The sequence below is a fragment of the Solea senegalensis genome, linkage group LG17 (genome assembly GCF_019176455.1).
Source record: "Solea senegalensis isolate Sse05_10M linkage group LG17, IFAPA_SoseM_1, whole genome shotgun sequence".
NCBI classification, from domain to species: domain Eukaryota; kingdom Metazoa; phylum Chordata; class Actinopteri; order Pleuronectiformes; family Soleidae; genus Solea; species Solea senegalensis.
Genome location: NC_058037.1, coordinates 11402312 through 11425390, shown reverse-complemented (window position 1 = coordinate 11425390; position 23079 = coordinate 11402312). Strand labels below are relative to the sequence as shown.

Here is a 23079-nt window from a genome sequence, read left to right as displayed (position 1 = left end):
AAGGCCTCTGTGTTCCTGAGCTCTGGCTGCAGCTGGTGCACACACACATGCACACACACACACACGCACACACACACACAGCTGGGGCCAGTCTCACAAAGCAAGTTCAGCTCTGTCAGGCTACTTTGAGTGAGTTGGCTTCAGCAATGTAACCCCTGGTGAACCTGGATAACTGGTCTCACGAACAATTGATGATTGTCTGGTTTTGTAGACCAGCAGCAGCAGTGGCGTTTGTAATGTCGTTAGAAAGCAAAAAGAATTATTATAAGAATTATTATTTTATATTACATAAGATAACTGAAGCTCACTGGTGAGATTTCTCAGCAGTGTAAAGCAACACGATGCGGTGGGACATTATCATTTAAAGCTGCAGTGTTACTCTTGGTTGTTTTTGTTGATAGTGTCATTATAGTTCTTCTCGAACAGAAACACTGGAACATTATTTGTATGCCGGATACTTTATCGGAAAATGGGCTCTGTCAAGCAATACTATCAGGCCTGACAGAGGGAGCATTGTGTGTATACAAGAAGCACTTATTCCATCAAACTACTGAAAGACAGCAGAAGAATTCACTCAATGGCTATTCTTTGGTGTGTTCAGCCATACTCCATCAAGCTTGTGGCCTCCAACTATCTTAAGATGTGTTGCCGGGTGACAAGATACTTAGCATCACTATAATTAATCAGCATTACATGAATTAATTTGATAATTTGCTCACTTTTAAAGGTAACACAGTAACATGTTGATAAAACCGTTGATGTGAATGTGGTGAATATATATTATATAATAAACTAATGTTGGCTCACTAATCTTCTCATCTCGATGGCAGAACAGCGTTTATGTGTGTTCATTTATGGCACTGGGAAATATAAGGTCAAGAGCAACTGTGTGAACTGCATGATTATCTTTCGGAAAGCTCTCGATCTCAACCGCCAGTGCTGTATATATGTGTTTTATTTAGCTCTTGTGGTTGCATAGTAGGAGTTATGAATCAGAACGGCTGTCTCTATGAGCTGTTTTTATTAATGGGCTCTGGGAATACCCCAGAGGAGCTACAGTAAGCATACAGTTTCCCACTCACACAGAGAAATGCCACGAGAGACGCACACGGGGCAAACACCACTCCTGCTCCATCCTGATAGGAAGTAGATTATGTTTGTGGTGCCACATTGAAAGTAAAACTGAGGTTTTTTTTATTTTTCTCACTGTCCGTGCTTTAGTTTCATACTTCCTCTCCTCTTTTATTGCTGTTTGATCACGTTGGAATGAGCTTGCCTGATGTGTGAAGGATACAAGCAGCAGAAAAATTAAACGAGTGGCTGTGTTAACGGAGGGAGCAGAGGGATGCTTGGATAAAGAGAGAGTACAACCAAGTGAGGGAGAAGGACTGATGAAGTGTCAGGTTCTGGCAGGTGAATGTTTACAGCAACCAGAGAAGGAAATGCACATTCCATTCATTTTGCCCTCATTCATCCCACCTGATGTTCTCCTTTTTCCTTCACAAAGTCTGTCGTCTGCCATTATTTACATCCTGGCAGCTGGAAACATTTAGCAAGTGTGTGTGTGAGAGAGAGAGGGAGAGAGAAAGAGAAAGAGAACTGGCCTGTAATAAAGCAGCATTACATCATGCCTCAAGAGATGCTGGCAGAGCATAAACACTGGTCTCCCTGGTATCTTTTCTAATCTTACCTCATGTTATAGAATACACACCCACACACTTGGACGCAAACACACATACATACACACACGCATTCACATACAACCACTTTTCATGATGACGTGTCACTCAGCATAAAACAAAAAAAACACCTTTTACAGCTGCAAAAGATCTTGAAAACTGCATTACCATACAACTACGGAAAAAGCCCACACTTGTATAAGGTCAGAGGTTCAGGTTGACCCCAGGAATTATACTTGTTTTCGTCTACCAGTGTAGCACTCAGAAAATGCAGTTCAAACCCACTCTTTTTTCTCCTTTGACCAGAATAACAGTCGTCCAGACCAAATTGTCTCTAAACTGTTGTCCAGGAAAGACGGCACTGCTTCATGGAAAACAATATAGCGATTGCCACAAAAATGAGAAAATGTTGGCCCTCTTTGGTTTGAACCCTGAGATCCCTTCTCTTTTAGGAAGTAAAAATATATATAGCAGTAAAACAGAGAAGGGAAAGTGCTTGGCATGCTGTGGATGGCGGTTGGGTTGTTTATACGAGAGGATATAGCATATCCCCAGTGTCCCTCTGGACTCATAAGAGCGATGTGTGCGAAAGAAGAAGGTGGGATGGAAAGAGAAGGAGATTAGGGGTGAAATAATGAATTCAACAAGGTCTTCAGATGGAAGAACGAGAATCAAGTGTCACAAAAACCCCAAAAAGGTTCCAGTCAAAAGGTCATCAACAGATATTCAGCCATTGCATACCATGGTGTAACAGCACATATATATATTTCTCCCAGTGTCATTAATATGCCTCCATTATCTTGTCATATAAGAACCGTGAAATAATGTCATCTTAAGTAACCAGATGGCTGCAAGTGTGTGTTTCTGGGAGTGGCCAGATGGAACGTGTGCATGGCTGTAATTTAGACAAATCATCATGTGAAGTTGGAATGTGGAGACTTAAATAACCACAAAGCCAGGGCTCACATCATACATGCCCTCATTTAACTCACCCTAATCAGTTATGTGATAAAAGTAGTGACGGAAATGTATTGTATTGTGTATAATATAAAGCGCCAGAAGTACAGCCTGAGAGGCTTGTGTGTGTGTGTGTGTGTGTGTGTGTGTGTTGTTTTTTTTGTGGTTGACAGTACTGTGCAGAAGATATGTTGTTTTGCTGTGATGCTATAATGACCGTACAATGTAATTATCTTTCAATCTCTTTATTTGGAACACATCCACAAAAAAAAACTACTTCTAACAGGTTAGAGTGTCAAGTATTTGTGTGACCTACCCTTACACTTGAACAATAGCACAACCTTGGTTCTCTTAAATCTTGAGTGGAACCCTAATTAAAGTTACTGGTAAAAGCAGCTGTTCAAGTCAACAAATATCTGCTGTAAAAAACAAAAAAAGGTCTATTAAGCCAGATTTATTCAAGACATGCTTGAGCATTACATACACATGTTGTATGACTTAAACTCATTGACTCAAACGTTCTATAATGATTCTGTCCCTCCCCAACACAAGCCAATCCCAATTTTCTAGTCTATCATGTTCACCAGTTCCCCCCACAATGAGACTCTTGGACTCCTGCTCTGTAAGGACTGATTCCCCCCACACAGCAAAGAGCCACACACACACACACAGACACAGGCAAAGCACAAACACACACGGGATTCGAAAACAAAATGTGCTACTCGCGCAAAACACAGCCTCATTCAAGATCAAGGAGAGGCATGATTATAGACCACTACTGCTCCTTTCTCTTTTATTCTTGCAAGACAAAAGCTGCGGTGGGAACAATGCAGACGTCAGCATTCGGTGCTGCTGCACATTACTGTGCTCCTGTCTATATTAAGTGCAGGAACGACTGAAACAATAGGCTTGTTTGCTTTGTTTGTCTGTCTACACACCAAGACCAGTTGCTAAAGATGCTGCAGAATAATTGGTAGTGGGTGGTTTATGGATCAGTGTAGTAGGATGTGATGAGGCGTATTCATTGAATGTTTCATTGGCAACAGGAAAGCTGCAACACAACAGATCAATATCGATGACAGGAATTATGTGAGTGACTACCTCAAGAGGATTTTGAACACATTGCTCACCACCTCTCTCTCTCTCTTGTGTTACAGAACTCCATCCGACACAACCTCTCCCTCCACAGCCGTTTCATTCGAGTCCAGAATGAGGGGACAGGGAAGAGTTCCTGGTGGATGATCAACCCCGAGGGAGGGAAGGGTGGGAAGGCTCCTCGCCGCCGTGCAGTGTCCATGGACAACAGCAACAAGTACACCAAGTCTGCCCGTGGCCGCGCTGCCAAGAAGAAGGCGGCCCTGCAAGCTGCAGCTGCTGCAGCGGGTGAAGGCAGTGGGGACAGTCCTTCAGGTCTCTCCAAGTGGCCAGGAAGCCCAACGTCACGCAGCAGTGAGGAGCTTGATGCCTGGACAGACTTCCGTTCCCGCACTAACTCCAATGCCAGCACTGTAAGCGGGCGCCTCTCACCAATTCTGGCCAACCCTGAGTTAGATGAGGTGCCCGATGATGAGCCCCCCCTCTCGCCTATGTTCTACTCCAGCCCTGGCAAAACGCTCTCTCCTGGCAACACCACAACCAATGGGAAGGCTGTTCCTACTGAACTGCCCCGCCTGGCAGATCTGGCAGGCACAATGAACCTGAATGATGGACTCACAGATGAGCTAATGGATGAGCTGCTTGATAACATCAACCTGGTGCCAACCACTTCCAGCCAGTCCTCTCAAAATGATTCCTCAGGGTTCAGTTTTGGCTCCAAACCCAACGGGCTTGGCTCACCTTCCTCCAACTCCTCTTCATCCACCAACCCTTCTTCTAATGGTGGAGTTAATGGCTTCAGTAACTCCATTTTTGGACCCCACACGACGGGTTCTCTGCGTCCGTCCCCCATGCAGACCATCCAGGAGAACAAGCAGACCTCCTTCTCCAGCATCAGCATGTCTCGCTTTGGCGGCCAGACACTACAGGATCTGCTCAACTCTGACAGTCACAGCCACAGCGATGTCATGATGACTCAATCAGACCCACTAATGTCACAGGCCAGCGCCGCAGCTGTTATTTCCCAGAATTCCCGTCGTGGTCTCATACTCCGCAACGATCCTGTGATGACTTTTGGGACCACCGGGGGTCTTCAGGGCAGCCAAGGTGAGATGCTGCAGGGTAACAACCACAACCAAAGCTCCCTGAGATCTTTAAATGGAGGTCTGAACCTAGCTAACGAGGCTAACACTCTGGCTAATGTTAAGCAGCAGCTCTTGCTCTCACCCTTGGGAGGTAATGGGTCATCCTCTATGCAGATCGACACTTCCCTCTTCCTGAATGGAACCGTTAGCAGCAGTGGAGGGATCTGTCAGGAGCGATTCCCCACAGATCTGGATTTGGACATGTTCAACAGCAGCCTGGAGTGTGACATGGACTCCATCATCAGGAACGAGCTGATGGACGCAGACGGCCTGGACTTTAACTTTGACTCTTTGGCCAACATGAACGGAGTTGGCAACTTCACTAGCACCAAGCAGAGCTGGGTACCTGGCTGAGAGGGTCAGGCCAGGATGGAGCAGAGCAGGTATGAGTGCTTGAGTGTGTACATAATGCAATTCATGTGGCATTTGAGAAATGAAGGCCATATTAAGGTGTACTGTTGGAATCATGGATGCTCCAATCCAAGTTTTTCCTCCAATTACCTTGATTTCCAAGTACATTAAAGATGAATTGAATTTGTGACATCAAATGAGACTGAAGGTGTAACCAACGGAGGAATCCTGTTCCCATTCTCCTACTCTCTCTGCTGCTTCTTTTGTCCTTCTCTTTTTGTATATGCATCATGTTCATGTGGGCAAAGTCATTCACTAGTGTTTGCCTCGTAATCTCCTGCTTTAAAATATGCGATTGTCCGTTTGAGCTGCTATAGAAACACGTCTGCTGACGATGGCAGCCTCGTCAAAACAGACCCCTTACCTTAAGTACAAAAAAAACGGAATTTTAGGCTATGAAAAATCTAATTCTTTATATTTAAAGTGATAATACACTAGATATTTCCTCCTACAAGCTCTTATTTTTAGACAATGTACCTTTAAATATGCTTCTCTGTGTGAACATTATGTGGGAGAATAATGCAGACTTTATACTCTTCACACACATAGCATATCCAATAGCTTTACACCAGTTGGTAGTGTATGGTAGCTTTAAGCAGATTAAATTACCTCTCTTAACTGTCCGTACGGTGGTTTGGTCAGATTAGTCAGATAATCCAGAGAAACATTTAACTACTGAGACATAATTGTCCAATCTCCTTCTCTCCCCAGGTCTGAACTGTGTGGTGCAAGAGAAGATCAGCCAGACAACATCCTTTTTGCCAAACCTGCCATCAGCACAATATGAAATAAAAACCCTATGTTTACAGAAGAAGACTTCCTCTCGAGAGCTTTACCTGTTGCTCCCACACTGGTGAACTATGAACAATCTGACAGACTTGTAGAGATGCTGCACATAATCCCTCAAAGCCTCCTGTGAAACGAACAGTAAAAATAAGAAGAAGAAGAAGAAGAAAAAAAGAAAGCTACGGCAAACAATCACAACAAATCTCAGAGTTATGCAATGTTCCTTTGACCCCTGTCAATAGACTCTGCTTATCAAAAGGACGTTTCAGGTGAAATCCAAGGACTAAAGCAAAGATGGGAGGAGTGCACGGTGCAGTTGTTCCCTTAGAAGAAGAGAGACAGAAGTGTAAAGTGAAAAACATCAAGAAGTGATGTGGTGTAAATCTGATCCAGTGGTTTCCTGGGAAGTTTAATGATGAATGAAAAAAAAAAAGTCCCTCTGTTCTCCCTTAGAGATTTTAAATGTTCAGTGTTTGATTTTTGGATTTTCTGTTTAATCATTAATTGCTTCTGCGTCATACATGTCTGTACAAAAAACAAAACAAAAAGACTGGTCTGTCAAAATCAAAATCAAAACAATGGATATGGAGTTTAGTCGCTGAGCAGCCACACATCCAGTACATGCAGACACAAACGTACACACTTCCCCCCCCACTGTTCGCAAGAAGTTTAGAAGTTAAACTATCTCAATATACCGTCATGCACGACCAGTTTCACTCTTATAAATTGCTTGAATTTAACGTAACTGCAGCATACTGAGGGGGTTATATTACAGTTAGTCTGATACTACAAGATATGTTTTCTTTTTCTGTGTATATCTAACTGCAAAAAAAAAAAAAGAATGAAATAAGACTTTAGGAAGAAAATCTCTGTCATGGATATTTGTACAGTGCAGTGCAGGGCGGTGGAAAGTTCAACAAGGGGAGGAGAGGGGGAGGGGGGTTACTGTTTTGTGTTTTTCTTAGCCTCTGATGAGCTCCGTCGAGGTCACTTATCACAGCATATGATGTAGCCAAAATGAATACCTGTGTCCTAGGTTTGTGAACATTTCCACACCATAACAGGTGCTATGTAAACAGTGTTGAATCCTGTCCTCAGAGCAAGCCGTGAGTTTTAGATTGTTGTTTTTTTTTTTGGTTTTTTTTTTTGTTTACCTGTTTTTTTTCCCATGACCTGCAGAAGCAAAGCTGCGGCCACCTGTAGCACGGCGAGGTCGAACATGTAGACGGCGGGGAGAGCAGGGTTTTAGGCTCATTCCTCTAGAAGCCATCTGTTTCTCGAGTAAAACAATAAGCTATCTCTGTATATTGCCAAATTACTTGAAACAAACAGTAGGATATGCTGGCAGCCAAATCACAGCATGCACATTCACACTCACACAAACACACGCACACACACACACACATATGACACACACACACCTAGATAGAAAAAAAAGAATAATACCAGGGATCTGTGTTAAGCTCTGCTGTTTTCTTGAAATGAGCTTGTAGGGCTTGATATGCATATATACAGTATAGAATCACTCAGGGGGGAAAAGGGAGGCTTCCCATTTAAGTAACATCAAGTCACATTCTAATGGTGTTTCAACATTTCTTGGTAAAAAAAAAAAGAAATAAAACAGTAATGCTTTGTGTTTGTGAACTTGTAACCTGTGAACTTTTGATCATTATGACGAAGAGGAGGAAGCAAGAATGTTGGACTTCACGCGGTCTCTTATTTGTTTTTTGGCTTTTTTTTTTTTTTGGTTTCGCCGTCGCTTTTTTCCACTTGTCGGACTCGTGACGCGCACATGCACACATCCCCTCACGGACACGCCTGGTGCTCCTGCCGGTGACTTCCTGTATCTCCTGAGTGTGTGTGTGTATCTACGGCGTGTTTTTCTTCTGTTGAAATAATCTCACGATGACGTGTAACCTCCCCCTTTGCGATCCCTCATGGTGCACACAACACAGCAGACTGTATGCATGTATGTGTATTTATGCATTATGAACTGTGTGAAATGCATATATATATACTCGCTGTATGTCTCTGTATAGGTAGTACTTGACCCGTTGGATTTTGTGATACCTCTGAAAGGTAAAGTTGAAGAAGCGATGAACAACATTACATGCGCCAGGTAGAGGGGAACGCTGTTGTCAGTGACACAGTCTTTGAAAACAGTGTAGCATCTGCAGACCCTGGTACCCCCTGTCTTCGTCTGGGGGCAGTGACATGAAGCGTGTGTCCTTCTGTGTATAATAGTGTACAGATGTGTGCGTATCACTTTGAGGCCAAGGAAGAGGAGTGTGTATGGTGCATGGTTGGCTAGAATGATCTCCTGTGCTATCTGAGGTTTAGTGCATGACGTAGCTGACCCCCCTTCTACCCTGCCAATGGTGCCGTCCCTTGACAGAATTTGTAATACAGAGAAGATCCCTGTATCTTAAGCACTCAAATGCACACTCGGTGTGCATTTTTTTTAAATCAGGGCTCACAGAGCAGCACTTGAACTATCCATCTGCATTAAGGGGTTTATTATTAGAAGTGTACATCAACATCGGCACGGGGGAAAGCGCCTTTAATGGACGCTCCTCAGCTTCTCACTTGATTTATTCCACGTGAAGAACAGTAAGCTCACGTCGTCCTGGTGCTCTCAGTGAGTCATTGTTTTTTTTTTTTCCTTGACGTGGTCGACGGTGAGCTGGAACCTGTTACATCTCGTCACATGTAAGATGTCCATCTTTCTTTCGTCAGGTGGAATCCCTGAGCCTATTCCCAAACCGCTTATTATTTGAATTTATCACGACTGTACTAAACATGGCTTTAATCCTCCTGTGAAGTCGAACAAGGTGAACCCAGGGAATCCCTTCTATTTAAAGAGAGGTTATTGATCCCTGATGAACTGCAAAAAGGGGGATTTCAATCACAGCACGGTGTTGCAAATGTTTTTTTTGTTTTTTTTTATGTACGTTCAGATTTAAACTTTAAATCTGTGCTTGTCGGGGAGTTCTGGCTTTTAGGGGAGGTTTACACTCAGTGATAGTGGAGCAGGCCTTGCACACAGATTATTCTCTTCTTGTGCTCAACACACACACACCTGCAGCACAACACGTGCAACTATAATACTAAGAAAAGCAAAAAAAAACAAAAACAAATAGAAGAGACATACCACTAGATACCTTAATCACCTCTTGGACATTTCCTTTCTATCCTTGTTAAGAGGCCCAGTCCAGCTCCCATCCATACACCCTCTGAACTTTGCCCTTTATTAATCTTGCTTCTTCTTGACTTGATGTTAGTGGGTATTTTTCCTGTGTATTCCATTTTGAATTGTAATCTAGTTTGTATAAGAAATGGTGCGCATGTAAATAAAGCTTGGTGAGGCTCCACACTTTTTTTGCCGTGTCTTTGTCCGTAACGGAAAAAAAAACAATCAGTGATTTGATTGTTTTTTTGTTTTTAGACGTGCGTGAATTTCATGAGCCACCGTTAACAGCTCCTCTCACCGCGAGAGGAATTTGCAGCTCTCATCTGCCTTACATGTGCTGTTAATTCGGCAACTCTCTTCCAAAACGGTGCGAGTTCCTGAGCACTTGAGCATGAACAACTTTAACCTCACACTCCCTCCAGCAGATAAATCTCATTCTCGTGTCAGTCTTGAGTAATCCACACAGCTAAACAAGTCCATGTTCTTCCCAAGTTCCTGGAAGTCCTCTTACACAATGTTTGTTTTGTGTAAGGCCGCGCTAAACGAGAGCAGACGCACAGCAACCCCCGTGATACCTGACACTGGGCTGGGTAGTTTTCCTTGGATGTTGCGAAACATAAAGTGAAGAAAGGAGGGGAACCATCAGAGCTGGGGTGTTGTCAAACTTCTACAAAGTCTTCCCTTGCATGTCGAAAAACTCCCCCAGGCATCCACCAAATATTAACAGAGAACTGAGGTGGACAGCTGCGTTGACAGTCAACCCCCTTCTTGTTTTCCAGAAAATACCCGAATCTAAACAGAACTAATAAAAGCGTATTGTCAGCATCGGGGGAAAAACAATTCCATGAACACGTTTTCATCAGATTTATGTGTTAAATTTCAACATGCACAATAAAATTATCAGGTCTTAACCGAGGTTACATCAGTAACTTTCGATGAAAACAATACATTATGTAATCCATAACACATATGTCTTTATTTTTCCTTATGTTATGTTTCCTGGCTGAGCTTTTATTGTCTTAACCCCCGACCCATGATGTCACTGTATGGAAAAATCCTGTCTAATCATCGTCTCTTGCTTATGTATGCGAAGAAATTACATTGATATATTCAAGCTGCAAAAGTAAATTAGCTTCCCAAATGTTATAGCTGCATAAAAAAATGACACAGATTTAGTTTGAGAAAACCGCTGCAGACATACAATTATGCAGAGGCTTCAAATCTGTATAGTATATCCACGGAACAATGATTTGTGAAACCCAAGCTTTGCTGTCACATACAGTATGGTACAGTCATAACCACAGCGTCATCATTACCAAACCGCGGGCATACATCGGGGCACTTTTGGTTTACCAATGTGGCCTCTCCAATGGCGCTCACCTACACAAAAGAACTTCATGCGAGCACAGAGTCACGCTGTTTGCTTGTTACGTTCAAGGATCCCGTCATGGAGAGGAGACATTATTTTTGAAAGTATGACCGAAGAGTCTCTGCCAAAGCCAAAGCCAAGTTTAGGGTCGACTGCAAACTACCCAGTAGTACCCAGTGCACACTTCAGAGCGGTCCCCAGACTTATGAAATGCCTGGCCTGGCTGCAGTCACACCAGTCAGTGCAGGGGTCAGTGAGGTCACTGAATGACCGGCTGTAAAACTCCTCTGGACTCGGGCTCTTTTTTTTGCTGTTCTTTCCATTTCTTCTTAACAAGCGTCATTCAGATTCAAGAACTTCATTGTGAGCCAACTTATGTGCATCATCCTCACATCAAGCGTGGTGTTCAGCATTCTTCATACACTTTCTGTGGTGAATGTCTCTGTTCTTTGTCTCTTGTTTCCGCTGTTTGTTTTGTTAACTTGTTTCATGTAATGTCATCAGTAATAGCCAACCATCTTTATCTCAACCCACATCTTCAGGTTGCTTTTAATTGCCTCTGCCTTGTTCCATGTCAGTGGGATCCTATTTTGTTTTTTTTTGTTTTATAAATGTCATCTTTGTTTCAATGGAACACGCAATTAACCTGTGTATTAACAGCGGTTTTGACATGACGGCAATATGTGGGTGTGCACATGCATTAGGTTCCATGTGGGCTTGTTTTACCTGTCAGTCTGCAGAGACTGGATTACAGTCACTTCTGCAGATCAAAATACAACAGAACAGAGTTTAAAGTGAGCTGAAGAGATAATGAGAAACAGGTGTAACCAACAACTAAAACAAGACAAATGCAACCTTAAAGAAGGAAGTAAAGTCAACGAAATACAAAGGCAGAAAAACAACAAAATAAGAAACTCTCGTTTAAAAGCTAAATACATGAAGAGCACATGACTGAAAATACTAATAATAAAAATACCTAAGTAAAATGATTAAATAATAACCTTTAAGATAAATAAATGTCCCCCCAGGCCTGTACAGTAATCAGTGTAATAAACTGTAATTTGTCCACATCTAATTCTCCCTGATGCCTCGTGACCTATGACTAAATCCCGTCCTCTAATCCGTGCTCTGATGAAGAATATATTGCCCCACCTTTGTGTTAAGCCATTTCAAATAAGGCATGACCCACCCGACTGTTAGATGTGGTCAGACAGCACATCCAGCAGCCTCTGTTTGAATCACAACAAAGGCTTTAGCATTAATAACGCTGCCGTTTGCACAAGCAAAGAGGAGTGATATGGGTCAGACAGCAGGGCGAGGAGCCACTGTGGCGTCTGGCCTCCAGCTCTATTAGTCATAATGACAGGTTGGGTGACAAGTCGCTCCTGACAGGAAGATAAAACCAGCCTAAATAGAGAGGAATAGGTGACATGCACGATGCATGCGTGCTCTCATGCCAGGTCTTCACACCCCGCCTGCAGTCGTGTTGTATTTTTCCACTCACTCTCCCAGTAGGTGCTTCTCAAAGTCAAGGATCCCTCATTAACAGAACGGATCCTTCCAAGTCGTGTCCTACAGAGACGAGGCAAAGCTCCAGACATTTGAGACTCTCTCTCTTTCACTCTCTCTCTCTCTATCTATCTGGTTTTACATTTTCCTTTTCCAAAATCAGATGTAGTGATGTTGGCTTGCGAAAGGATCTCTGCTGATATCATGTGATATCATGTGACACTTTGATTTGCAGATACAGTATTTTACAGCATGTGAGGCACGGGCTGTGTTCTGTAACATCGTGACTTTGAGAAGCAAAACTCACCGTCACTCACTCCGTCTGTCTGTCTCTATCGGTGTGTAGTATACACACAGAATGAGTCATTAATGTGTGGTGTCGGGGGGTTCAAAGTGTAAACAAGATGTGATGTATCTGTGCTGATGTGTCCATTAGTGGCCTTCTCCTGACCCGCAGTGACATGTTGACGGATTTCAATTTTAATAGCTTGTGTCTCCCGACCGGCCTCGATACTTTACCTGAACATATACCTTACATGCACAGATGCACGTGCTAATTGCTGCTCGCTGCACAAGGATATAGATCCATGACAGTGGAAAGACCTGAGAACTGAGACCTGAGCATGATACGTGTGTGTGTGTGTGTGTGTGTGTGTGTAAGGCACGCGCTAAGTGCTGCAGTGGAATGATGTCATCGCTGTAATGGCACACTGGCACAGAGCGGTTGAGCATTGTCCTGCAGCACCTCCATTCTCGAGGCTGTGATCAGCGTCATCACGGCAGATTATAGCTCACACTCCTGCAGCTTGTGGAGAGATTGCTTCCCATCTGCACAGCCTCTTGTTAACAACAGATAATGTTGCAGTAATGAAAAATCTCGACAGAGGGAATTTATAGCGACATGATCACGGGGCCTTCACGTTCCTTTATCTCCCTTTTTCCTCTGAGATTCACAACATTTGCATTCACAAGTTCGCATGCACGAGGATGTGATCCTCCACTATGTCGGTGTGAAACATGACGAGCTGAGGTGAGATGTAAAGCAAGGACAGAAATAGAGATAGAAGAGAAAGTGGGAACGCTGAAGGGAGGGAGAAAGAGGGGTGTCAGAACTGTGTGAAAGAATTTACTGTAAAATGACATCTGTAGAAGTTCTGCAATAAACTGAATTTATTATTGTTATTGTTATTATCATTATCATTATCATTATTATTATTATTATTATTATTATTGTTATCATTATTATACACAAAACCACTCCAGTGAACTATAGTAGCTTTCTGGGCGTCACATAATAGTTTCATTCATTGATTTGATTTACATATCTGACTTAAACAAAATGTTGACATTTCAGCATAGTGTGTGTGTGTGTGTCTCTCTGCATGTGTGAGTGTGTGTATGATGGGTTGTAAGTGTGAATGACTGAGTGGTTGTGCGTGTGAGTATCTTGGTGGATCCTGGTCCTTGCTCCTGGTTCCTGGTCGTGACAATGTCACCTGTTAGCCAGAGACCTTCTTAAACCTCACACCGCTCACACCTTTCTTTTAAAAAAATGATTTCTCACTCACATGTTTCACGTGTGATATGTGAGCCCTTAAATACCCAAGAAATTGAACGCTTGACAATCATTAAAAAGGCCTTTGGGTCGATTGTAGGTGTCTCATAGTGATGACACATCAAAGGTCAGAATGATTTCACAACGTTTAGCGCTATGTGTGATTGGGTGATGTCCTCCTGCCATGGTTCTTAAACTGTGGTACATGTACCACCAGTGGTACGCGAGATCCCTATGGTGGTAGAAATACTGTTCCACTGTATATGTCGCCTTATCGCTCTCTCCATCTTCATCTAATTTCACTACACTGGTGTGTGAAGTATATGTGAGGAAGAGGAGGGAGCAAATGATCTTATTTCTTCTGTGAAAAGTCTGTAGCCAACCTTGCGCCGCCTTTTTACACCGCTGTATTTTAATGTTAGCGATAATGGTGTTACCTCAAGAGCTCGGTACTTTCTCAGGCGGTACTTGGTATAAAGAAAAGTTCGAGAACCCCTGATCTATTGCATTATACAGCATGCTCCATTGCTCTGCTTATATTTCATCTTTTCTTAATCTCGTTATGCCTGATCTCTCAGTAGCTTTCCACCTCTCTTGCACAGCAGACACCTGGAGGTGAAAGTGGAGACAGCAGAGCAGGAGCCTCTTCACACACACTTTTACTTCAAATTTTAATAAAAAAAAAAAGTGTGACTGGAATCATCGTCTTAAAAAAACAGCACGGGTTAATAGATATGTCGCTCTTTCTTGTTGCAGCAGCATCATGGATTTGAAATGACTTCCCTCTTTTCTATCTCTGTCAAAAGCGCTTTGACCATTGATGGAGTTGAACTAAGTAACCTCACGCACCATGGAGTGCAGGAGTGGACTGTTACAAGAGGGGAAATCATTTTGTTGATTGATGCTTTTCATTTGACCCATTGATTTTTTTTTTTTAGTACTTGTGACAGGTCTGTGGGAGTGATGTAATCTGAGAGCGAGAGAGATAGTATAATAAGCCGTCGTTTTATCTGATTTGCAGCTCGTTGATTTATTCCGCACGATAAACAAATTTCGGAAACCCTCCTCTGTGTCGGTTATTTGTGTTGTCGCTGCTCTGCTCTCCGTTTCACACCTTGCACTCGTTCATCGCACCTCTTTCCTGTATCACTTGTGTATTTTTCTCTCCTATTTCTCCACTGTCAACACCACTTTCCATCAGTAACAGCCCCGCATAGAGAAAAGAGGGAGGTATGTAGTCGAGAGGGAGACGAGGTTGAACAATCATGGAAGGAAAGAGAAAATCTGCCAGTGCAACCATCATCTACTCCTCCATATTAGACCAGTATATGTTCATCACTCGCTCTCTCACACACACACACTCTCATCTCCTTTGTGTTATTCCCTCATGCAAGAGGGCACCGTGCTCAGCTTGCTCTCAATCCATTTGCAGTATAAGCCCACTAACCCCATCCTGTTTCCATCCCCCACCACCCTCTCTGGACTGAGAGCATTACCTTCTCACTGTAGCATGTGGCTGCATTACATGTGTGTGCGCGCACACTGGGTCAAAGAGCTCAGTTACTACTACAACTGTGTCCTTGCACGCCGCCTTTCACGGCGAACAATTATTCATGAGAGGCCGTGTCATTAGACGAGCGCCATCGGAGTGTGCGAGAATGAAAAGGCGGCGAGAAACGTCTCTGTCGGTGTGATGTACTGTGTCCTGCGTCGTCAACTACTGACCTACATGAAGATGTGCTATCTTGCAGAGAGTGCACTCATTACTTAGATTAATGACTGTACCAGTGTGTACTGTATGTGTGTGTGGGTGCAGACATTTAACACATCACTTCTCTTTCTTGGATTTGCAACCAATCGTTACAACTGTGGAGGTTTTGTCACCGTCACACGTTGTGATCATTAGACAGAGGCAGGATTGTGCCAGGCCCTGGTTTATCGAGTAGAAGCATATGACTCGAGGAACAGTTTTTATTTTGATAATCTGACCTTTAAAGGCTCTATGTGTGAAATCATCACCATCTTTCAAATGGGTTTACTTTTATTTATAGATAAATGAAATCACTCACTCATCTTCTACCGCTTTATCCTGCAGCTGACATAGGGGAAAAGGCAAAAGGTGCACCCTGGACAGGTCACCAGTCCATCACAGGGCTACAAAGAGGCTTGTGCTAGATAATTTTTGCTTGACTTCTAGTCAGACACAGTGGGCAAACCTCCCCTGGAGCCTGCAGACCTCCAGCGTTTCTGAAACCCAGCGTTATTGTGTCATGGATGAGACAATATATAATTGTGACCAGCCATGGAATAACCAGGAACAAGTTTCCCGAGGGCCATTTTGAGTTATTTATTTACAGATCGTGAAAGTGTTGTTTTCTAAGCTTTCCAGTGATGTCTAACACATGGGAATCTGAAAATATTTTGTGTCGCATTTTTATGTGTCACGTAGGTCTATACAGTATTTTGGCTTTAATTGCCTCTTTTCGTCTTGTTCTATTTAAAACACTTGAACGTGTCTTGCTGTAGAACTCTATTTGCTGCACAAATACATTTGCCTTGTGCAACTTGTAATGACATTTAAACGTCATCGTCTTCCATGGGTGAAATCGGTCAGGTGAACTGTGTGCTGAATATCTTCTAAATATCGAAATATTATTTCACGGTGACGATCAACTGCAGTTGCAGAAATGTCTCTCAATGCTTCGCCGTTACTGCTGACGTGTTTGATGGACTGGTGCGCCGTTATAATGATTCATAGACGGGTCAATTTGGTGCACAGTCAGTACGGACCCTCTCCCACCCCCCAACACAGAATGTCAAGGTCAATGTGCACCACACATCCATATATCTTCTTTGCACTGGTCTAAATGGAGGCTGGGACGTGCAAAGCCTGAGAGAGAGTGAAAAGCACTGCTTTGGGCGACTGTGTGTGTGTGTGTGTGTGTGTGTGTGTGCACATGCACGTGCGTTGGAGTGAGTTATGGTCTGCACTCACCATTAAAACCACCAGGGAAAGCAGATACATAGCTTCATTACTCCCCGTCTCCATCTTTCCCTCCTTCCCTCCACCCGTCCCTCTGTTTTCTCCACATGTTAAGTGATGGTGTTGACGGCGCGTTGGGCGGCGAGACAAAGAGCGACTAATCTACCGTAAAGAATGAGTCGTTCGGGAGGAGAAGTGGCATAAATCTAACGTTATGATCCTTATTCATTGTGTTTCCTAAAAAAGGTTTCCAGAAGTCAGAATATAGGCTTGAAAAACAAAAAGTGTGCATGGATCTGGCATCAGTTTAAATCTGGCCGCTGCCAACAAACGCTGCGTTATATAGACCTACTAGATACTGGCTGCTCTGAAAAATGATCCCTAATGACTTTAATCACCATTTCTGTCCATCTTGTCAACTGGTGTCCTTAAGTGTCTCCGTCCTCAGCATATGTGTGACATAATGCTTACATCTGCATGCACGTGTTGATGTGTTTATGCTTTTGTGACGGTGAGTGATCTCCCCGCCCTTCTGTTAAGGCCCATATGGGCTACACGTGTGTTTATGAGCGTGTTCTGGCACAACTGTGCCTCTATATCTGTGCACGTTTGTGTGTCAGTGTACAATAAAACTTGTGGCTTTTGGTGTGTTGTTTTTTAAAAAAAAGACGGCTGATGTCGTCGCACAAGAGCGGAAAAATGCTACACAATTTTATATTCATACACCAGTGGATTTTAGCAGCCTGTACATGTTTGAGCTGGTGTGTGCGTGTGTGTCAGTTTGTGTCGACACAGAGAAAGACCATCACCATTAATCACTGGGCAGATCACGATGAGATTGAGGAAGGAGAGAGATACGGCCGGGGAAAACAGGGAGAACAAAGAGCATTTTATTGCGCTGCCTGCAGACGGATAGTTATGACGGTGTGGTCGTTCATGGGCAGATATCACCCAAGAGAAATGGACGACCGTCACAGTGGAACAAAGGAGATGAGGTCTGGGGGAGGGGAGGGGAGGGGAGGCGGCAGGACCAGAAGACCTCACTGATGACAGTGATATAGAGTGTGTGTGTGTGTGGTAGTTCATAGTGCAGGTTGCAATAGAATGTCCTGCAGAATGTCATGCACTGCATACATACAGTTTCATTCAGGTACTTTTAGAAAGTACCTGAAATGGGTGTTTTCTTTATTTCATAGACCACGTGTGTGTCTGTGAGTAGGACAGGGGACAAAGCTCTGTAATAATACATAATGTGCCTTGAAAGACACATCTATATTGTCTTTTGTCTCGGTTGTTGTCCTGAAGCACTAACATACACATGTTTATAGGTTTCACATTCCACAGCGACATCTCTTTATGTAACCGAGGGCGTTTTTGTCACTCCATGTATTCACGTCGAACGCAAATTGTGCCGTTTTAAATGCCATCGTTTTCTCAGTGTTTGTTGTATTTTTCTCTTTAGAAGTCATTTTTGATTTCCTTAACAAAATTGCTGCTTCAAATAGAACCAGGAAACACGGTTGCTTTTCACGTATAATAAATGCAGGATAATTCATTGCAGAGCTGGATCAATGAGTCATTTCATTACGTTCTATGACAATCAAACTTCTTTTGAATTATTTTGTATTCATTCACACATGAAGTCATTCAGTAATGAAAAAGGTGTCGAGCAGTTTAAGCTACATATCAGTGTAGGAGCTAAAACCTCAGTTCAGATTATATTTCAGATTTCACTTCACTGATAGATTCCCCTGTTCATTTTAGACAATGACGGTGAGTTTATTTTCTGTTGACTGGCACTTTACAGTATTAATACACACATTTATTAAAGAAAATGATCACTCTTTAATATATATACATATATACATTAAAGAGTGATCATTTTCTTTAATAAATTGCATGAAACGCACGGTTCAGGGCCAACTCAGCCTCTCAGCTGCGTTTTCATTAAAGCTTTATAGATGCTATTTTCCATATTATGAGAGCTGATGCATCATGTAATGTATGGGTTTCGGCTCCTGATAAAAGAGCACGATTGCACCCGCCCGTTCGTGCAACCGTAAGGAGCAATCAACAATTTTTAACGGGACTAGGTTAGTTATTGTCGTACGTTCACAAAAAGACACTCACAGGCAAAGTGTGACCCTGATAGATACAACACCGCCTGAAAAAGAGCAAAGAAGTCGCCAACGGCCTTCACCAGCTCCTAGGAGCTCTTGTTGAGAGAAGCCTCATGTGAGGGAGACAAACAATGACAGAAATTGAATTTTAAAGTGAAAATGAAGGCAAATTTAATCTGCCACAGTGCTTTACAGTTTTGACAACACATCAAAGACTAGAGGGGTTAGTTAGTTAGTTAGTTAGTAAGTTGGAGAATGTGTGTGTGTTTGAGGAGGTAAATGTGCGCTTCAATAACCTTGGTGAAAAGTGCTGTGAGGAGAGATGAAGTGAGCAACACACACGGGTCACACACACACATTATGACTCCCACCCACATATCTATTCATAGGGACTGACATAAGCTCCATCCAGATAAGGCTGCCTGCATTTTGGTTATAGCTTGGAATGAGATAGACATGCCTCAGTGCAATCTGTCAGGGTGATGGTAATCTCAAGGGGAGACAAAAAAAACAAAACAGTCTCAATCTGACCCGACATCACAAAAAAACCAAAAACACACAAACAAGATATCAGATATTTACTGTAAGTGAAAGATATCACAGCTTCAACCCTTAAAGAGAAGGTTTTATTCCAAACTAGTGTTTAACTGTCACATTATTCTACCTTCGTCAAGGTAAATACTCCATCTAATCAAACCGCTGGCGTTCTCACTCGTGATTGTAATCTCATAAATAAAACACACACGTTTATTCCCAGTAAATCACAGGTTGTCCCGTGAGAACGGTCCCTCTCGCACTGCATATGCCGATACAAATACAGTTTAAAAAGGTTTCATGGGGTAATTGTAGAAGTGAATAGGCAACAGAAAGGATGCTAATCTCTCACTTGTGTGCAGGCACTTTCTTAATGCCCGGGTGTGGCCCTTAAAAAAAAAAAGCTTATCTGTGTGTAATATGAGTGTGTGTGTGTGAGTTATTTCATTTTTCCAAGCACACAAAGACAAACGGTCACGACCGTGACCGTCTTTGTACGGCGTCAGTTCACTCTTCCTCTCTCCATAGACGAGCTGTGGAGTCTGGCTTTCCACCCACTTTCTGCCTATTGTGCAGAGAGCGTACGTATGTGTGTGACACAGGTTTTCAACGTCTGACATAAATGTTTTCAGGGAAAATGTACTGAGGCTACAAGAATGAAGTGATTCAATATTTCTCCTTCTAATTAAACCGACAGCCGTTACTGATAAAGTGGAGGAAAGTGCTTTTAATCTGCTGAAAACACGCACAGTGTTCCGTCCTGTCCCTCCTTTGTGAGGCAACCCTCCCGATTGCAAGCCGTCTTTGAACAAACTATTTCATCTGCGTGTCTTAAGCCCAAGAGCTGAATCTGCAAATCTGCTCAATTAAAAGTTGGGGAGTTTCACTTCACTCACGTCTGCTGACGGGAAGCAAAATGAAAAAGTGATTCACTGCTCATTTCTTTTCTTGTTTCCAACGTCAACATTCTGGCTCAGGAAAAAAACTGCTCTACTTTGCTCAGGTGGTGCATTGTGTCACTGCTGGAAAAGCTGACTGATGAGTTGTTAAGAAAAAAAAAAAAGCAGCAGCAGCATGTAGCACATGAGGAGATAAGAGCACGGGAGGAAAAAGCAGAACAACCTCTGTCCCACTAAGAGTTCTGCAGCCATATGAAGCACACGGCACAGAATGCATAGTCCAGCTCTTCCTGTCTGGCAGAAAATATGAAGTCTACCACATTTACTTGTACCTATATTTATAAAACAATTGTGAAATCATCCTATGAGGTATTTCAAACATTTGCATGTGCAAACTGGACTACATATACATTTATGGTTTGTTTGCGTTGGTTTCTATTTCATTCCCGACACGTAAAATCTATTTTCATTAAAACAACACCAAGATTTTTCAAAGGGTGTAATGTTGTGGGGCGTGTAAACAACTAAATCAACAATATCAAAAGGTAAATACTAGAAATTCTGTGGTGCTTTGGATCAGATCACATGACCTTTGTCAGTGGATGAGTTAAAAAAATAATTAACTTTAACTTTTTAATCTACTTTTAATTAATCAAAAGTTAATTCTACATCAAATATTTAAAGTAACAGTGTGAAAAAAGGACAATTATGTAATTAATAACCAGTTATTATTTTTAGGATTAGTTACTATTGCGACAACACTGTGGGCTTGATGGTGAATTTAGGAGAACTGAGTCACTGGACACAGTTTATAAGACAATAATGCAAATAAAACCATGTAGGATTAAAATAAAAATGTATAGCAGACCCATAGGTTAAGCAAAGAGACAAAGGTTTCAAAATCTTCATATCATATCTCATGTTATTTCAACTAAAAACAATCACTTTATGGTGATTTAGCGAGTGAGTGTTTCTTTTTCATTGTACATTTGTTCCCTAAGATTGTGTTTAATGAGTAAAATAGGGATCACAAATTGAAATATGAAGGATAAAGAGAACATAAACACTACTCTGAGGGCAAAGTAGGTTAAAGAAAGGCTTGTAGACAGACAGGAGGTGTCCACTGTGGTGGCGGGGGGGTCAAACCAGGACTGACTGAATAACAGTCAAATAAAAGTAAAGGCGTCCCTTGTCCTGTGAGCTGAACGCTCTCCACCATGTCTCTGCTTCCGGCCAGAGACGGAGCAGGTTGCCACGGAGACATAACACCTTCAAGCAGGACGGTGGCTCTCACAAATCAACCCAGCCATTCCTGTGACGTGAGCGGCAGCAATGACAGTGACGTGGGTGTTCAGTGAGCATGTGTGTGTGCGTGGGACTGTGAAAGAGCATCATCTGAAGACCCTCCCTCCCTCCCTCCTTCCCTCAGCTGCTCTCTTCATCTGGCTCCACAGGTTATCTCACTCACAGAGGTCCATGTTGGAGCCACCTGTCCTGGCAGTATATGCTCCCCACACCCCTCCCCTTAGTGACAATGAAATCACAGAGACCATCTTCCTCCTCCCATTGGCTGGTGAGGCTCCATGGTGATGCCCTGTGATTGGACATGCCCTGCACGCTCTACCGGCCAATCAGGTGCACTGTATCCAAGAGACTGAAGAGTGTAAGGCTATTTAAATCCAGCCAGAGACTCAGAAGATTGTTTAGATGTATATTTCAGTGTGAAAAAAAAAAAATGCGAAGGCTGTTTTTAAGTGGTTGGCCAGTGTTGACGGGTTAAACAAAAAAAAAAAGAGACCCAGAGTGAAGCGTGAGTTGAATGAATGAACTTGTGCATCACGCACTCCTCGTGAACTTGTGATGTTTTTCATCCAAGAATAACAATCAAGGTCTGCCGCGTTAATAACCTGGTTGCAGCACACGGAGCTCGAAGAGGGCAAGGAAGTAAAGAAAAATAATAATAAATAAATATAAGCCTCAAGGTCTTTTTCTTCTCCTGTACAACAACTGCATGTGAACGACTGATGTTTCACGCGGAGCAGGAATGTTTCATCAGAGACCAGTTCATTCACAAACGCTACGTAGGTCTGCGGCCATTTTGTGGCCACTCACACTTTTTGACACGACAGTTTGTGGAGACACAAAATGGCGGATTCATCCGAGTGCCGAGCTGACGACAACAATCGTCGTCTTCAGTACCAAAATGGATTTTTGACACTCTGTATGTTTTGATGAATTACATTTGTTTTTTCATGTTTCCATTGAAAGCTCCAACTGTAATCGTCCCCCATACATCCTCCTATATATGAATGAATACAAGGAAAAATGCAGACGAATTCTACACCTGTTAATCTGAAGACATCTGGATTAAGAAGATAAAATAAATCCCTTATTTGTTCCTTAACGGGGCTGTTACAGCAGCAAAAAAGTAAAGGTAATAAACTATAAAGATGCACTTTAACATCTAGGAATATACAAATATAGACAACTCAGTGTGAGTGCAAAGTAATGAAGAGGAACTTTTGTAAGTGAGCTACAGTGGAGCCGTTTGTGTCTTTTTTCATTGTGCGTGTTTGTGTTCTGGAATAAAGACATAATCTGTTGTTTTTCTCCTGTCTCACGCGAATCAAAAAATGATGTTATATGTTCCTTTAATTGTTTAAAAGTCAGCATTAGTTCAACAACAGATATTTCTTGTACTTTTATCTAAGTAAATGACTTTTTCTGAAAGCTAAGTATTCTTCAGTGTAGATTAAACTGACATCCATATATATATATATCATTTTTCTGTTTATCTAGATTGTTTTGTTGTTTAAATTGGAGTGATCTCAATAACGCAAACACCTT

The 23079-nt window shown here is 42.5% G+C and overlaps 1 protein-coding gene across 1 annotated transcript in view; it reads left to right on the top strand.

The window, feature by feature from the left end:
- The window catches only part of foxo3b (forkhead box O3b), a 42048-nt gene extending 32602 nt beyond the window's left edge, over window positions 1-9446 (top strand). The window contains exons 3-4 of the mRNA XM_044048720.1: window positions 3794-5259; window positions 5999-9446. Of these exons, the coding sequence (XP_043904655.1) occupies window positions 3794-5230 (1437 nt within the window). The 3' untranslated portion in view covers window positions 5231-5259; window positions 5999-9446. The remainder of the gene's footprint in view (window positions 1-3793; window positions 5260-5998) is intronic.
- The last annotated feature ends 13633 nt before the right edge of the window (window positions 9447-23079 follow it).